The sequence below is a fragment of the Agelaius tricolor genome, unplaced genomic scaffold (assembly GCF_023055355.1).
Source record: "Agelaius tricolor isolate 1412-34295 unplaced genomic scaffold, bAgeTri1.0.p SCAF_16, whole genome shotgun sequence".
NCBI lineage: Eukaryota > Metazoa > Chordata > Aves > Passeriformes > Icteridae > Agelaius > Agelaius tricolor.
The window spans coordinates 13,966,773-13,985,189 of record NW_027269276.1 but is presented as its reverse complement, the minus strand read 5'-3'; the positions used below and the strand labels follow the sequence as shown (position 1 = coordinate 13,985,189).

The 18,417-nt window shown below is 39.1% G+C and overlaps 1 protein-coding gene across 1 annotated transcript in view; it reads right to left on the bottom strand.

Moving 5' to 3' along the window:
• LIPC (lipase C, hepatic type) overlaps window positions 1–18,417 on the bottom strand; it is a 49,594-nt gene that overhangs the window by 225 nt on the left and 30,952 nt on the right. The window contains exons 2-8 of the mRNA XM_071441656.1: window positions 14,546–14,733; window positions 12,756–12,935; window positions 10,277–10,394; window positions 8,061–8,294; window positions 6,471–6,713; window positions 3,043–3,163; window positions 2,134–2,352 (exon numbers count right to left, since the gene is read on the bottom strand). Of these exons, the coding sequence (XP_071297757.1) occupies window positions 2,134–2,352; window positions 3,043–3,163; window positions 6,471–6,713; window positions 8,061–8,294; window positions 10,277–10,394; window positions 12,756–12,935; window positions 14,546–14,733 (1,303 nt within the window). The remainder of the gene's footprint in view (window positions 1–2,133; window positions 2,353–3,042; window positions 3,164–6,470; window positions 6,714–8,060; window positions 8,295–10,276; window positions 10,395–12,755; window positions 12,936–14,545; window positions 14,734–18,417) is intronic.

Sequence of the window (18,417 nt, the reverse complement as noted above, 5' to 3'; positions counted from 1 at the left end):
AGCCTGTCTTTTACAGAAAGGCAGCTTTCTGTTTTATAGGCTTGTGAGGGAAGGGTTGTATCTGCCTGCCAGACCACAGGGACAGAGAGAAGAGCAGCAGGCAGCCCCTGGGTACTGAGTGCATTGTGCTGGGTCTCCCTGGTGTCACTGTGGGTGTTCTCCACAGCACCCCCTCCCAGTCACCTGGGCCTTCCTGTCAGGGGGGCATTGCTCCAACTCACTGCTCCCAGCATGGTTGCCCTATTTGGGCTGCTGGAATACTGGTATTTAGCTGGGAGGTTGCTAAAAATCAGCTGTGTAGGATGCTAATATCAGCAGCTGCATATGCTACAGAAATATTTGAAAGCAAATGTTGGAATGGGGTATTTTATTGCTGGTCTGTTTGCTAGCTGCTTTTAAAGTTTATGCTGTTACATCTCTACAAGTCTTTGCCATTAAATAATCTAACAAAGGAACTTTCATCATGTGTACAAAGATCACAAACATCTAGAAGTAGAGATCCTAGATTTTAGTATCTCTAACATATGGATATGTTAGTATCTCTAATGGATATGTGTATAACAATAAAATATTGTCAGTTGTTCAAATGCTTGAGAAAGCACAAGAGAAGTCAAAATACATTTCATGTTTACTACCTTTTTTAATTATTGAATTTCCAAAGTTGCTAATTCTGCAATACACAATGTTTGGTATTCTGAGGAAGGCAGAACTCTACATACCTTTTTTCTTTGAAAAAAAAAAACTTTTCCTTGAGTGTCCTTTGTTTCTCCTTTTAGAACCACCTAATAATCTTTCATTCCCCCCCTAAACATTAATGCAGTATTTCAGTGATAACTGAATGTCACTGCCCAGATTGCAAAGAACAAAACCCAGCACATAATCAGTGTTCACTAAAAGCTTGGCACAAACTGCTTCCACTTGCAGCAAAAAAAGCTTCTAAGGAGCATTAGGTACCTGAAGCTACCAGCATTATTTTTTGTCAGTATAAGAGCCCCCCTCAATAATTTCCTAGATAAGGAAAGTAGTACATCAGCAGTAATTAGCTTGTGCCAAGTTACTGGCACAGCTGCATTGGATAAGAGCTTCCTGGTTAGGAAAATGACTTCTCACCTTCATACCTTTTATCTCAAGGTACAGGAACCTGCACCTAAACACAGCTCCCTAGTTTGCAATGTATGCTTTGATTTAATTTGCTTTCAATACTGATTTTGGGTCGTGGCTTTTAAAATAGCAGGAAATGTTAGAGAAACTCCTTTGATTTTTATGGCAGGAGCACATGCCAAGTGCCAGGTTAGGAAAACACCTCCAAAATACATTTTTAAGAGGATTCAACCTAGGAGAATATGATCCTTCCTCTGCCCCCCAGCACATACAGCCTGTCTTATGAAATGTCTCTTTGAATTGTCTAATTTGTTTTTTGTGTCAATATTAAGGAGATGCAGCTCTGCCAGTAAGAGCTGTTCTGCAGGAAGTCTGCACCAGTTGTGGTGGTAGGAAAGGGAATGTACCAAGGAAAAATTGCCTTCTAGGACTGAGCCTCAGTTAAAGGTAAGGTGCTTTTCTCATTAACCTTAATTAAACTGCTCAGTTAAAATTTCTCAAAGGATTAAAGCAGTGAAGAATCATTATAAGTTTTTTTATTCTGTCTTCTGGCTGAAATTTCTCTGCATGAGTAGGCAGTTTCAAATGTGATAGCATTGCTGTATGTAGAGAACAAGGCTGCTCAGATGTGGTGATCCTGCTTCAAAGCAATAAACAGGGGAAAGAAGAACACCAAAAATAGTTAGAGGACTGTAGTACAGCACAAGATCCTTCTAGTGAGTATTTTCAAGAATGGTGATGCTGACTTTCAATACTTACTTCCTTTCTCTAGGAAGTAAGTATTGAAAGTCAAATAATTAAGATTTGGCACATTTTTTATAAGTAGGAATCTGAATATTTCATGATGTTAATGTTGAAATCATTATTTATCTTGCATAGTACCTTGTTTCATTGAAATTTCATATGATCCTTAGGGAGTGAGGTAATTACATTCATTGGTGTGACTGCTGGGGCTTGGCTGGTTGTGTTTGAACTGGGATAACCTGGGTGCCAAACACCTGTGGAGTTACTGAGTGCTCTCATTACACTTACTTTTGCTGTGTTTCCCCTGCTTTCACTCTTATCTCCTTCACTATAAGTCCTGGTCGACGGGTGCCCTTTGTCCATGGCATTATGGTTTGAAATGTGTCCCAGATGTTTCCCCAAAGTGGAGGTAATTCCCATTTGAACTTGATCATTATGATGTCACCAATATCATTGTCCAGGGTGATGAGAAAGGAGTAGGTTTTATTCCCAGTAATACTTTCAACTCTACAGAAAACAAGATGAGAATAATGTTGTCTTAATTATTATGAATTAAAGTGAACAAAACAGGATTTTTTTCCTCTGTAAACCAGAGAAAGAACTATGTTTGCTTCTTAATGTCTCAAGGCAAGGATGTTCTTCCTCCAGGTGCAAAAAAGTGATGAAATATGACAACATGCAAGGAAAGAAGCAGAAGTGGCAGAAGCTTGAACAGCTGACAAAGCAGTAGTGGTTTCTGACAGCAAAAGAAAAGGTGTCCCATAATAGCATCTATGTTACAACTTCTGCCTGCTAGAGCAAATGCACACACACATTATTAACACACATGTTAATACAGATAGTGTCCATCGTGATAAATATCAAAATTCTTTTATCTTAATTACAGAAAAAATTATCTGATTTTTTCATTTGTGTTTTAATTGATTATACCTCCTTGTCTTAGCTATGGGATGGACCAAAGTAAGTGGACAGAAAAACTTCCAAATTTACTGTTTGTATTCTAACAATTTTTTTTCTGCACAAACTGCATCATCATTGTAAGAACTTGTGACTTCCAGGGAGAATGAGTGAAGAGAGGATAATTTCCAGTTCATGTTCACTTAGCTGTACTAACCCATTTCCCTCATAGCATGATTATCAATGTGGTATGATATTCCAAATTGTCACATGCACAATTACATGTGATACAATACTCACAGTGGGATGTGCAGGTTTTTAGCATCTGCCTTAGTCCCTGTCAGAGACATGGTGAAAGCTGGGTCTATGGGCTTGCCTTGGATTTCATTGATGATGTGGATCTTGAACTGATAATGATACACTGTAGGAAGGAAGAATTGGCAAAAAGTGGAAAAATTAATGGTCAAATAATCAATAGTTTTCTTAGGCAAAAGAATTTTGCCTTTCAGAGTAGAAAGTTGATGGTTATTTCATTTTATTTTTCAACCTAATTTGTTGAAATTAAAACATTGTCATTTTTCCTGGTTGTTGCTGTGCTATGTAATCTGTTAGCATTTGTGGCCCTGTTTATTTAAAGGATAGAGAAAAAGGTAATCAGTGTTGAGTTTCTTTTTGAGATAAAACATTCCTCCATGGGAAATATTTCAGCTTTTCTGAAGTTTAGTTGTCAGAATTTCTGGCAAGCCCTCTATCTAGTGACCAGGCAAATCCTTGTGACTGGTCATGACTAGAAATGTATGATACAGATCAAAGACCTTATGCAATGTGGTCAGGCTGTTTCTCTGATCAACTGGAAAATTGCCCTGCAAAACAGATGACTCATAAACTTTCCTTGACTGCATAATGATATGTTGTGCTTAACACACATCTGTTAACAATGTCATTAATGCTTCAAGGGGAGTTTCTACAACAACACTGTTTAGGAAAGTCTGAACTGAGCATTGTCAGCATGAAAAATGCCGAAGAAGTCATCAGTTTGATATTTTGAAAATTATGAAAAAGAAAACCCCAACAACATAGATTTCAAGCATGTGCATACAGATACTGTCAGCCACATCTGAATGTCCAGAACTCTTCTATCTGGTCATTCTTCCAGCAACTTTCTAGACAAAACTGATAGATTTAGATATGAAGGAACATTATTGCATGCTAGTTTTTGAGTAGAGCCTCTTTACTCACTTCAGTCTTCACTACATCTGAGAATGGCTCCCCACACCACTAATGGAATCATCTTTTTATGCACAGATAGTTTCTTTTTTTTTTTTTTTTTTTGGTGCAGCTCAAAGTGCTCACGATGGAAAGTATTTGCTGGAACAGCTGTATCCTTTCATTGTTTTATAGTTGTTGTATGTTAGTGAACAATGTATTTTCTTTTGAAAATGTGTCCCTCAGTAGAAAACAAAATGGCTGATTCTGTGCCACAAACCTGATGAGGACCAAGGCAGAGAGGGTTGTTTACAGATCACTTTTATAACTAATCTGTCTTTCTATGGGTTTTCTCTCTGTAAAAACTGATTTTTCAGTATATGATCAGACACAGCCTAAGGTTTTGCTGTGATTATGGTGCTTACTTTAAGGAAAAATCATATAAGAACTCAGAGTCCCATCACAGCTTTATTATAAATGTTAACTACCATGTAACAAACTGGGGGTTTTGTTTGAGCTGGACTGATGTATGCTCCAGAATATAATGTCATTAGCTTGAAAATTAAATGTTAGATTTTGTGAAGACACAGAGGATTGTGAAGTGTAATGTTGAGTTCTCAAATTTCTTCTGTTTGTGCTTCTCACATGATCTTCAAACATTTTTTTTTAAAAGCATTACAAAGATGACTTTGTAAGCACCTTCCCACAGCTGCCGCTTTGTTTGGGAACTTTTGTGAAAGGAGATCATTGTCTGGGGTACTTTATCGACATATGTGCCAAGGATGGTTTTTTATGCAAAACCAGTACTAAGCATAAAAATGCAACATGTTTAATTGCAATCAAAGCCAATGGGACAGAGATATTTTACTCCAAACTGAAACTAGCTCCATATCCAGAGAGGAACACAACACAGTGACCACATCTCCGCGCCCAGGTGTGGGAGCAGCAGGCAATGCATCCCCAGAGCCTGTCATTCTCTGGTTCTGGTGAGGACCTGAGCCTGACTGTGCTGGAGCAAGACAACATCAGGAACTAGACACAGCCTCTGGAGTTTTAAAATCTACTCCAAGTATCTTCCTGAGCCATTTTAAACAGTATTTAGAAGAAATTCAGCAGGTTCAGCTGCTCTGAGTATCATTCAGGGCTCTGAAGATCCCTCTGGAGTAATCACTGAATATTTCACAGCTGTGCTAGTGGAAGACTTCCAAAATTACTTTAAAAGTACCTGAATTTTTGTTTGGTTTGGTGGTGTTTTTTTTTGGTTTTTTGTTTTTTGTTTTTGTTTTTTTTTTTTTTTTTTTAATCTGTGATAATGCATCTGAGTAACCGGGCACTGTGGGGAGACCAGCTATATAATGCAAGCAGCCTTTTAAAGCCTTTCTCCTCATCTCTTCAGTGTTCCTGCGTGGGGTGCACGAACATGGGAAGCGCTCCCCAACCCCAGGGCGAGGGGCAGGCGGGCGCAGAGCCCTGCGGCAGGAGGGAGGCTCTGGCCCGGCACAGCCCCGGCAGCCGCTGCGGGGGTGCGGGACTCCCGTGGCTCGGGCTGTGGCGAGGCTGTGCCGGGGACTTTGCTGAGGCTGTGGCGAGGCTGTGCGGGGCCCGGCAGCGCCTCAGCCTGAGCGGAGCCTCCTCCCTGTGTGTGTGGCCTGTGCCTCAGCCCGAGCCCTGCCCGGCCGCCCCGCTGCTCCCCACACGCCTCATGGCAGCTTCATGGAAGGAGGTGGTGAGGGGCAGAGCCGAGCGCCAGGCGCCCCTGCGCCGACAGCCCCTCTGAAAAGGACTGTCCCACATCGTCCTCTTGTTCCCACTTTTAAAAGTACGTGAACATTTCCAGTGGCGAGGGAACGTCTGCTCAACAGCAACAGTGGGCTCTGGCGGCTGAGTGCAACGGAGACTGGTAGGAAGGCCCTGCGCCACCTGGCAGGCCATGCCCCCTCTGTCTGATGATACAGCCAAAAATGCACACTGACTCGATAAAGTAATGTAGTACAGCTAAAGCCAGAGTGCCAGTCTTAATTTTACTGCGACAGTTCAGCCTTGCAAAAGTCCATGCTATTCTGTGCTCTGCCCATTGTTTGGAAAGTAGTAATTTATATGTCATTTCATAGTCTAATTGCAGATAAATTTGGGCAAATGCAGAACAGGATGTTTTATAGGCCTCCCAGAGTAATTATGCAGCTTTTTTTGGTTTGGCTGTATGCCTGCATATGTTACAACAAACCTGCGCAGTCCAGTTGTAGGAAAACCCTGCAGATCAGGACCCTGGGCATCTGCGAGCCCTCAGCTCCACAGCTCGCCTGGGGCAAGCAGGCAGTGTGCTTTTTCCCACAGAAATACGAGAGCCAGGATCTGGATGAAAGGGCATCAAGATAGCGTACTGGGACTCTCAGTTGTCTCAGCAAATTGATTATTCTCACAGATTTTATAAGCTTTAATGAATGAGTAAATAGGATCACAAAGCTTAGGCTCAGACTTCTACTTTGTGATCAATCTGGACACTAAAAAGTATTCCCACAAACCTTTGAAGGGCATATATGCTCTTGTTTTCAGAAAGAGTCGTCTGCTTTTGGGCAGCCTTTCCTCCCTGATGTTGTAGCCCAGGGTGTTACAGCGGTTCTTCTTACAGCTGAGGCACAGCCCTTTGTTGAAAGTGTTGATGTCGTTGCACCAGTACGCTGTGCTTTGCTTGTCCTTGTGCAGCAGAGAGTCAATGAACAAATGAACTGACCTCTCATGGGCACATTTCACAGTTTGAGTGATGCCTGAAAAAATGCAACAACAAAATTTTACATGCCCTTTGTTTTGTTTTTTTTTTACCATTTCAACTGCAGAGTAGTACTGTAGCCAACTATAAACTATAAACATATGATATTGTTTCCCCCCACCCACCCTTTGCATCATGGTTTTGCCTCAGAAATCATACATCATAGCAATTTTACTTTTAGGATCATTCAAAAATAGAATGGCTGAACTTTCATAATAATAAATAATTTTCTGCTTAAACTACTCTTGCCCTGACTGTATCAGACTGTAAAAATGAACCTTGATTTCAGTGTTCTGGTTGTTTTTGTCAATAGAAAATACAACCTGAGTTGATGTGCAGTCTTTCAGATCATGCCACATTAAAGACAGCAGTCTCATTTGGAATGGCTGAACACTCTTGGATTTGGATGCTTAGGCAGCAATACCATATTTTGTCCCTATTAGACTGACACACTCTTGTGTTGAATTTCATTTTTCTTGCAGTTACTGCTTGGAAAAAAGGAGCAAAAATTTTATTAAAAGCAATAAAAATATTAAATAGGTCTGCCATTATGAGATGTATATTCTTAAAATGCTATCAAATTACAGAAATTATTTTGTGCAAATAGGATGTTTTATGTCTCTGTTGATAAGCTTTGAGCTGATGCTTGGTTTCACGTTTGTCATGATTTATCTTCTAACAAGTAATGCCCAGATTTAGGCATTGTATGAGGATAATTGAGAAATACTTCTTCAATGTTATTGCTGGGTGTGCAGGGCTCTTTGGGGTTTTCAGCCAGCACTTCTGGTTGTCACTGCACATCAGGACCTTTTTCAGTATCTTGAATCAGTTTCTGTATAGATTTATGTTTAGGTACATTGATAACAAGCTTCTATAAATAAAAGCTAGCCTGGAACACTGGCATTCAGGTCCTGGAGAGAGCATCATCTGTGCCACCAAAGGACATGGAGCTGGGAAAAGGTGAGCTATGGAGGTGAGTAGTACAGACCTGTGTTTCATTTGATTTGAAATAATTAATGGCACACTACACAAATCTGGCTTAATTAGAATAAATTGTCTCATCTCTCCTACTGCTGAAACAAATACCATTAAATTATTCAGAGGTGCTTGACAGCAGGATGCTCATGGCCTCATTTTCAGGAGTGCTAGGCAGCTCAATTCCTTGCTGGAGTCAGTAGGACCAATATGAACTCAAGACACATAAAAATCAGATAATTAATCTCTAAACAAGAAAATACCCTGCATAAAAGGGTGATCATAATAATCCTTAGATGCTGTTTAAGACCACCAGACAGGCTCAGTCCAGCTGCCCTGGTGCCTCCCACTGTGGGCCATTGGTTCTTACCAGCAATCCCCAGCTGTGCAATGTGGTTGTACACGTGCAGGATGTGACAGCCAGGCTGGAAGGTGCCTCCGTTGGGATAAAAGTCAAAATGAGCCACAGGCTGCTTGATGCCAACACTGAGGCCCATGTGCTGTTTGGTGAAGGTATGAATTGCATCCACAAAGTTTGCATCATCTGGAGATAAACGGTCTGTGGGTGACATTCCTTCAAACAGGGGACCAGCAGGGTCAAGGCCTGCAATAAATGCAAATAATCCCATTGTCATGTAGTGCAGAAGGAATGTTCTACTGCTGTAAGTCTGGGATGAATGTCTGAAAACAGGCAGCACCTGGTGCTTTACAAGGTCTTTCCCTGATGGAAACAATAACAACTCTTGTTCCACAGAGGGTTACACCTAAAGCAAACACAGGCCCTGTAGCAAACACTAGCTGGGACCTGCACAAGGACACAGGCCCAGAGACAGACGTGTTTGTCACAGACAAACTGGGCCTGCTGCCAGTGGCACTTGAGGGACCTTGACATAATTTTGTTCTTTCAAACTCTGGAGATTGTGTGCTTCAGAGGTCCTTTGGAAAACACCAGTCCTACAGCAAGATTGACTTTTAGCCCACATGTGGGACCTAAAACTTTATAAAGCTCCAGTTATTGTTTAAAAGCCCTGTATGCCTGCTAGATTTTATTTATAATAATTCTTCAGCCTAAAAAATCTTCAAGGCAGATTTTTGCAGTATTCAGAGAAATAGTACTCCATTTAGGGAGTCTTGCTGATTTTTGTTTTCTGGACTTTTTTGCATGGTGGTCTTCTTGGTTGGGAATTGATTCAGGAAGAGAACTTCATGCTTAGTTTAAAGCTGCATTCAGCTTTGAGGACAAGCTTCTAAATTTTATATTCTTCAGCTGGTATTGTGGAATAATATAGTTGCATAGATATAACCAGACAAAACTAGCAACACAGGCAGAAGTAGGGAAGTCCAACAAAGGCCCACATTTCTTTTTAGCTTCAATAACTTTTATCACTATCCATTTCTGGAACTTATTGTTACAAGTCTGAAAATTTTTTCCTGAAGAATGCATATAGCTGTCACAGTAAATAATGGGCTCTAAGTTTCTTTGCTTATCCATTTTCAAGGTGTTATGTTCTGATGAGGTTTGAGCAAGCAGTGCTGGGGAACTGAAGTCCTTCAGTGCATACACTGGTGTAATATCATGATACATTTTGTAAAATCAGCCTCTTGGCATGCAGGCACTGCCACAAGAACTGAGTGTGTAAGAGACTGTGGTATGTGGCAATGAATCCAAGATCAGAACAGTGACTTCCAAGTACAGCCATGTGTATTTGCCTCACTCCTAAGTCTGATTAAAGGAAAATGTTTTCTCTGATAACTTAAATGTAGCTGATGTGGGTCTTGTGTAAAATGCACCTCTGTTTTCATTTTGTTTGGGTTTTTAAGCTGTCACTGTGTATTAGATGAGGTACTGTATATAGTGTAGCAATAATATTATAAATGTATTTTCAATATACTCATAATTAGTGCAGTTACAAAACATTACAGAAGGTTCAGAATGTCACTAGTCAATCAAGAATGTCACTAGTCAATCAAGTGTTAGGGTTAACTTTGTTTACTTTAAGCATCTACTAGGGGTACTCCAATGATATCCTTCTTGTAAAATGTAATCCAGAACTCTCATTTTTGGCACAGGAGAACTGTTTTGAATTCACCATATGGGCACTGTCCCACAATTGAAAGCTCAAGCACAGTCAGACTTAATTAATTTCCTTAATGTATTTTTAAAATTAATCACTAACAATGAACAGTATTTGAATGACTTTGGGTCAAGACAGTGGCCAAAGATCCAAGGTTAGTGGCTAACATTTAGTTTAAGGTGTTACTGGGAATGGATAAGAGATAAATTTAAGCAACCTGCATCTTGAGGCTTTGGTTTATGATTTGTAGTCCCCATGCTTGTGTATTCTGTGTGTCATAATTGGACTGAGGTAGGAAAGATCAAAGATAGAAATGTTATGAGACCTAATTTTCAAAAATATTTTCATTAAGTTTTCTTAATCTAATTTCTAAACCAATGAGATGAAACTTCTAAACTGTGCTGAGTATTGCTATTCAACAGCTAATTGTTGATATGGCATTGATATGTCAAATATCTTCATAACTTGATTCAGTTGACTCTTACTTTTCTTAAAGGTATAAGTCATTTACCTGTAATTCTTCCAATCTTCTTTGTACCATTGATAAAACTTCCAGCAAATCCTGAAACATGAGCTCCCAGGCTGTATCCAATTAGATGAGCATTACTTCTGGAAAATTGAATGGATTCCTGGAAGATAGTGGCACCTTGATTTAGATGAAGAAATGTGAAAAGTAAACAGTGAAATATCTATTACATGCTAGGAATACTGTGAATTGTAACACAAGAAATTTGTATGTTGATGGTGATCAAATGAGGTGCACAAATCATGCAGTAAATTTCTGTTGGAATGTTATTCCTTGATTCTTTTTCATGCAGCAGGAAAATGCCACACATTTGGGCACTGCCACTTATCTTCTATGCACAGGAAAACCATCAACACAGTGGAATTTTTCTTGTTGTTTGTTGTCAGTCATTTGATGCAGATCTTCACTGCCTTTTGTTGGCAACATTTGGCTTTCCTATGATTATAAAATGGATATCTCTTCTTTAACTTCAGGGTAAAATAATCCCCTATAAAAAGTGGTGTGTTTTTTTTGCCTGAGATACCAGCACAAGCCAAACTTAAGGGATCAAAATATTGATCAGACTTGTTAAATGATACAGCAGTGATATTTCTTGTACAGAGATGTGTGTCTGATTCATAACAAACCTATTGAAGCAGAATTGCCCTTCTTTCTACCTAATCAATGGTACATCTTAAGCATTTCACCTGAGCTGCAAGGTTTAAAGTTTATCTGACTTGTAAAGAAAAATATGGCATATTTTGCTTGCAGGAAAGGCAAAGCTCACTTTCAATTTCTTTGTGGATGTTGCCTGTCACAGTGGAGTGGCTGTGCAGTCTCAATACCAATCCCTTCTGAAGATGAGGTGAAATGGTGAAACTTGGCAGACTTGTGAGAGAGACAGCTCTTAGAAATCACAAGATCTGACCAATTTCCTTGTCAGATGATGCTGAAATGGATGCTGTTGAGGCTGTTACTGATCATGCCCTATTCTTGAAATAAGAGCACTAATATTTACTTATTGTTTGTTCTTTATTCTTTATTAAAATGTTGTTCAGCACTGCAGGTTTTGTTACATCTGTTGAGAACCTTTGAAATAATTATCTGCCTGTAAGCAGACAGAAGCATAGCAGAAAGATAATTGTGGGAATTGGAATGAAGGGGGTTTAACTGTTAAACTCTGGAGGGGTGCTTCTCAACATGAGGAACATTTACTGGATGGAGACACTCAATGCTGTGAAAATGTATGGTATATTTAAATTCTGGAACACATCACAGTACAAGAGTAACTACCTACAGTACTGGAGCAAGGAGTAATTTATTCAAGCCTTGGTTTGTTTGTTGACACTGGGAAATCACAGAATGTCTTTATTGTTGACAATGTGGTATGTCCTCCTGGGAACTGATCAAAGCCCACCATTTGATTCATTGAATAATTAAACACTTTCAAAAAGTTACTTTAGGCTCTAGCAAGTTAAACTATATTTGACCAAGAGCTGAGGTTTCTTCTAATATCACAATGAAAAATAGTGACTCTGACTTTTCCTGCCCCCTCTTTTGTTCCTTTTGTCCCTAACTGGGTGTGGTACCTGACAGCTCCTTCTAGCCCTGCCATTCCTGCTTAGGCCTTTTATGGTATTTGCTCCAAACCTTTCAGCCTCACAGTAAATTTCTCTTCCACCTTAGGCCTCACCATATTTAAAGTAATGTACTCAAAAATTCATTGTCAGGTATGGAAGCATAATTTCATTTCAAATTAAGTACTTAATGTTAGAGATTGATACAATAAGAATTGCTTAGAGTTCCTGGTTTGTATGAGTGATTCTCATTCTACTGTTTCTTTCTGCCTTTTCTTGAATTGTGCTGGAGACCAGTGATCCTCTGCAGACTCTGCTGCAGCCTTTTCAATCCAGCCATGGCCACTGCTCCCCATGTAGCAGGAGTTTTGATAAATAGTCACTGCTGCCTCCATGTCATCCACTTTGTGAAGCATGTCTGTCCTCTTGAAAGGTCTCCCTTTACCTTCTGGATCTCTAAGCCATTATTTTATCCTAATCTTTGGGAAACTGCAGCAAAAATCAGACACAGTGTTGGGATTGAATTCTGCATTAAAAGCAGAAGTTAAGCACAGATAACAAGTTCGTTTTCCTGTACTTATATCTTGCAAATGATGATGTCTGCCTGTTTTCTGCATATGGAACAGTGTCAGCTGCCCACACACATGCTCATGGAAAAGTCAAAGTAGCAGGAAACTATCTCACCTCTAAAGATATATAAAAATATTTTCATAAACAAGCTTTGACCTCCTGCATGATGAGAGTTTTACAAAGTCACATGAAAGTTTATGGAAGAAAAATGTGCAGTTCATTAAAGAACTGTGAGTGATGGAAAAGAAAGCATTAGCAAGCGCAGTATTTCAGAAAGGTTGTGGAATGTAAGAAGAAAGCATCTTTTCCAGAGAAACGTGGTGGTGTGGCACTCTCACCTCCAGCCACTGCAGGAACTGCGCGATCTCGTGGCCTGTGGTGCGCGTGTTCTGTACAGCAATGGGATAGTGCTGGTGAGCCAGGGCCAGCCAGTCTGCAATGATCACATTCATTGGCTCATGCTGAGACTTCAGAGCTGCTGCCATTTTCCAAATCCAGCTTTCCAATATCCCATCCACCTGTTATGGTTGGAAAAAAAAACCCAAACAATAAAAAAACCATTGCTATGGGAAAGCAGTCTCTGCCAAGTATTTCTTGTGAAAAACATGAAACAAAACTCCCAGTATGGACAGGGAGGGATTAATGCTGATAACTAGATTTTTGGGGGCCCAGCCCAGCCTGCTTCAGGGCTGAGAATCTTTAGCTTTTGGTGGACCACAAAAAAAAAAAAAAAAAAAAAAAAAAAGTAATGTAATAAGGGTATAATAGTGTATGTTTTGTAATATGAACTTTTATAAGTGAAAATGATGTCCCCAAATACTTTAACTCATCCAGAGATAACTGGTTTAAAAGTACTGGTTAAAAGGCAGACAGAAATGCCCAGGAAATGTCTGATTTCATTCAAGAGCAGCTATCCCTATAAGTATAAGCTAAAAAATCAGAGAAAGGAAGCTGGAGGATTGCAGACCAGCAGGCATTTGTCATTTCTAGCCATTCCATTTTGAGAGCTGCTTGTTTTGAGTCATTCTTTTTTGAAAACCTGGTTACAATTTTCTTGCACCAAAGCATGTTTCTGATTTTATGGACTAGAATGATTATTTAATCTATCAGATTTAATTGTTATTCTCATTGTATGTATTTCCTCAGTTGATAAAATAGCCTTATCTCTTCTAATGTATTAGAATTTGGGAGTCTCAGGTCTGGGTTTCCACACACACTCCTCTAAGGGTCCAACACCTCTGCAAATTAAGTTAATGTGAATGATGAATTTCAATGGCAGCAGCTTCAGGCCCGTGGTTTGAGGAGGGTGTAGGTTTTGAACTAATTTCTTTTGCAAGGGAGTTTAATATTTTTTTTTTTTTTTTTTTACTAAGGGAGTTAAATATATCTCTCTTATTTGTTAAGGGAGTTATGCACATCACAGGGGGTGTTCTAAGTTCCTCTGCCTACTTGCAGATGTGCAGGAAAGATCCATTGTGCCACCTTATGTGATTCCATTGGTGCTATGAGAATTTAAGGATCTGTTAAAATTACTTTGTTTCTTGTCCTCCCTCTTCTTTTGTTTCTTTTCCAGCTGAGAAGCTGATGAATTGTCACTCTTACTATTGGCATGCTTTTGAGAAAGTTTTTTAGTGGTGAATTGGTTTTTTACAGTTTAACTGGAAGCAGTTCAGTGATAATTGATGTTGAAGGTTTTGCCTCCAGCTGAAGGGGCTCGTGGAGAAATTCTTTTTAAAGGTGTATCTGTGAGAAGGATGTGGAGAAATTGTGGCCACTTTTCAAGAAGTCTGTAAATATCTGGCAGTGAACATATCAGAGAAAACAAACTGGTGTTCTGCTCTCCAGGGCATAGGACATTAATTCACTACTTGTTCAGGCTCTGCTGGCTTTAAACCATGGCTGAATTTAATCCTTGGCATGGGAGTCCCATGTGAAAAATTGTAGACCATTCCTTCAGAATCTGTCAGGAATATGCACTTTGTATTTTTTCTAGCCATGATAGGTACCAGTGAAATCTGTCATCTTTGTATCACAACCTTACTTCTGAAGTTGCTTCTGTAGCATAATGAGAAGGAAAGTATATCAAATCAGATGTAGCAAGAATTAAAAATAAAGTGTGAGTTCATACCGACCAGCCATGGACTATCATCACCAGGGGAAGAGAGGCATTGAAATGGCATTTGTCAAGAGTCTCCAGCTGATTAACAAAAATCTGGCAGCTGCCTCCAGCTCTGTCTGTATAGAGTCGAAATCTGGTTTTGAAGTTTTGCTGATCTTTCTTTCCTCTAGGGTGTTCACTCTGTGATCTCAGTGCCTCTGAAATGAAATTTGTGACCACAGTCATAATAGGAAGGAATTGAAAACCTGGAGAAGTTACTGGTGCAACACAGTTTGTCAAACAGTAAATGGGTGAGCTTGGAACTCTTCCTCTGTATAATTGTTGCTTGTTCCAGCGGGCCTAAGCTGTACATTTTAGGTCACAAAAGTGATCTGTTTCCAAGTCTGAGATGGTCTAGATGTGCCTCTGAGTCCCTCTGAGTGAACAAGAACAGTTGCACAGGAATAGGGATCTGACTGCTACAGGCCTTTGTAAATTCACAAGGATTGTAAGATCACAGTACAGGTGTTACCACTTGTCCATGGAGTTGTGCACAGATAGGAACATTCAGAGGCTCTTATCTCTGCAGAGCATTTCTACTAATGTGCATTTGCTAGTCATTGCTGAGCAAGCATCATTACACTAAAATAACCATTTTATTCAGGGCTGTAACTGCTTAGAGACCGGGGTGACTGCTTAAAACTATTAGACCACATCATACTTCCTTTTTTTTCCTCTGAAAAGGCAAAAGGACATGTTTTTATTTCAGTTGTAATATTTTTGATAATTTTGGTTTTAGGTAAAATAGCTTGGTGCACTTAGGACAGCATTGTCAGAAATATCTGTTAAGTAAGAAAGTGGGGGCAGTGACATCATGAAGTTAGAAGGAAAAGACATTACCTATAGAGCAATTGCAGAAAAATAGAGTAAAATAAAGCAGAAGCTTACAAAAAGCACCTTGTGACATGCAAGCCTTTCTAGTGAGACTTCAGAGTACTTATTTAGCTGAAAAAACTCCATATAATAAATATAATTTAAGCTAGAAAAAATGGGATTTATTAGAAGAGAAGATGTGATGAACTAAGTAAGAAAGAGGTTGTTACTGTTTCTAGTATCAGAGATGAAACATTCAGATTAGAGAGGTTTTACTAATGAAGTTCCTTTGGGACGGGTTTTTGGCTAATCTTGTTTTAATATTTCCATTCAAGAAGTAGCTCAGGAAAGGTACAAGACTGACAAAACATGAGAGGCCCTTGCTAATACTGAGAAGACCAAGCCATTAAACATTAAGAGCAAGATGAAAACTTGAAAATACAGCAAGAGAAACTGGTAGAAATCTCCTACTGTGAAGTGCAGGGTGATATAATTGATTGGAATTTCTCTATAAATGAGACTCACAAATTGGAAGTGACACAAAGATAAAAAACTTGACTGAAGTAATCAATAACAAAACTGACCACGAGTGACTGCTACCATTTGACTGTGAGAAAGGAAAATATAATTCCAAGATGCATTAAGGTAGATGGTTTTGGTAGGCAAAGAGGATATCAGTTGTAAGTAAAGGCAGTTGTTAACCACATCCAGAACTGTGTGCATAGCTCTTGTTGCCAGGCACATCTGTGAGAAAGATGTAGGGATATTGTGGGCACGTTTCAAGAAGTCTGTAAATATTTGGTAGTGAATATATCAGAGAAATGATACTGGTAGTTTCATTTCAATGAAATTTGTGCTTCAGGTGCTACAAGTTCCATCAATTCCATCTGCAACAGCTGCTCACCAGCACCACTGAAATGGTCAGGGAGGAGGCTTTTGTTTTAATTAGACCCAACAAGAAATGAAATATTACTGGAGATTAAATCAAATACTTTATTCAATGAGAAGTTAAAATTATTTGTGTAGTATAGCAGCACTGAAATTAGTAAAATTTCAGTTTTTATTTTTCTTGCATAAAAGTTCTGTAATAAAACATTAATATCAGAAAGATTGTATTTTATCTTCTAAGACAACACTTTTTTCTTTTTTTTGTACATTGAAACTCTTATGTCTGTAAATACCTAAAATCATAGACTATTCATTTCTGTATTGTATCTGCAAATCTATCCTGGGGTTCTGTGATGCTGTTGTATTGATGAGATTTTGGTAGTTTACAAGGAACTTGTGCTTCATTTACAGAGGAGTTTTTATCCTGCAAATGTGTGTTGTGACAGGAAACTCCCAAGTTTAAATATCTGCAGTAGTAGCATCTTGTGATGCACAGTGCAAATAACCCCAGTGTGGAAGTGTGCTGGCTTTAGGTCAGACTGTGTTTTTGCCACATCAGTTCTGTTACAAACATTATTCAAGGTTTAATTTCAGTGTAATGATAAGACATGATAAAACAGCATATTAATTTGTTTAAGTGTGTAGCATTGCTGGAAGAAAACTCCTAAACTGACATGCACTGGATGTGCACTGCTTTCTATTTGTTGCTAATTATGGTTCATTCCAATGGACAGGCAATGTGGTGTTTCACAGTGGGAAATGTTATTGAAGAAATCTATTCAGCCTTGTACAAGAGTTGGAATTTAAAAAGCTTCAAAGTTACAGAAGGTTTGGTTGATAAAATTTGTAGCTTCAATGTCTAACATTTTCTTTTCAGGACACTTTTAACTGCCATAGGACTAAGTCTGATCACTTCTCCCTTAAAATTCCCCTTTTAAAGAACTTCTGTTGGATTTTTTTTTGTCATGCAGAGGAACTTAATTTCTGAAGTAAGTAATATCAGGAAAGTGTGAATCTACACAGCTGAAAATTAGAAAGAGCTTTAATGATGTTGATATTGTCTGGTTTATTCAGCCTTTAGTGAGTAGTCTCTACACAAAAGTAAGCATTGTGTTCTATTTTTAGCACAAAAAAAAAACCAAACAAAAAAAAAAGTAGCTTGTGCCTGTTCCATTGTACACATCCTTTCTTTGTTTAATGCCTTGTTTTCATTTTCTTTTTGCTCTCTCGGTGTTTGTGCAATGCAAAGGCGCTTTGTCACTCTGTACTGTTTGTACAAAGTACAGAAAACAAGTCTGATAAAAAGCTGTTTTCTTCAGACCCTGCCTGGAAAGTGCTGTGGTGCTTTAATGGCTGAGCGTTGTTTTCCTGGTAAATCTGGGAGAGGGGATTAAGAATACTTCTTGAACTTCTTCTTGGCTGTCAAAAGTTAGAAGTTCCTATAGGATCAGATGTGTTATTCAACAAGGAACTGCTTCAATCTGTAAATCTGTGTAATGACTGGAGAAGGAAATAGTGTCTGAAGAGCCAGGCTTCCACAAGAGCCTCTTGCTGAAAATGCCGTGGCAGTGACTCAGTGACATGGCCACAGGGAGCTGGGAAGTTTCATAGGTCAGTTTGCAAAAACAACACAATTCAACTGCTAAAGATTTTTCATGGTAATTACAGTTGAGTGTGCAGAGATCTCTCTGAGCCTCCAAAGAGTTTTGTTTTGGAAAAGTACCAGGTGAGCGGGTTGCTGATTAATTTCCTTTCCTTAGAAGCTCCTACTCGGACATGAATTCTTTCAGCAGAGGCAATGCAGTGTGGCCACAGTGATCAGGGAGCTTCCATAAATTACCTTCCCACACAGCAGCACAGAAATCACAAGCAAGAAAGGCTGTTGTGAATTCTTGACACCCCAAAGTAGGTTCAGCCCTTTACGTTTACTTTGTATTAACAATATTTCTGTGAGGTGCACTGGAGGCTGGGTTTGTAAACACCACTTCATTGCAACATAGCAGATTCTTGTGAAATGCTTTGGAGTTAGTTTTGGGCAGACAAACCAGACCATTTTTATATTTGACTTGAGATGATAATGTTTTCTTATTGAAAAGTAAAATGAAGAGAGATTTCCAGTTGAACAAAATAAACAGGTTAAT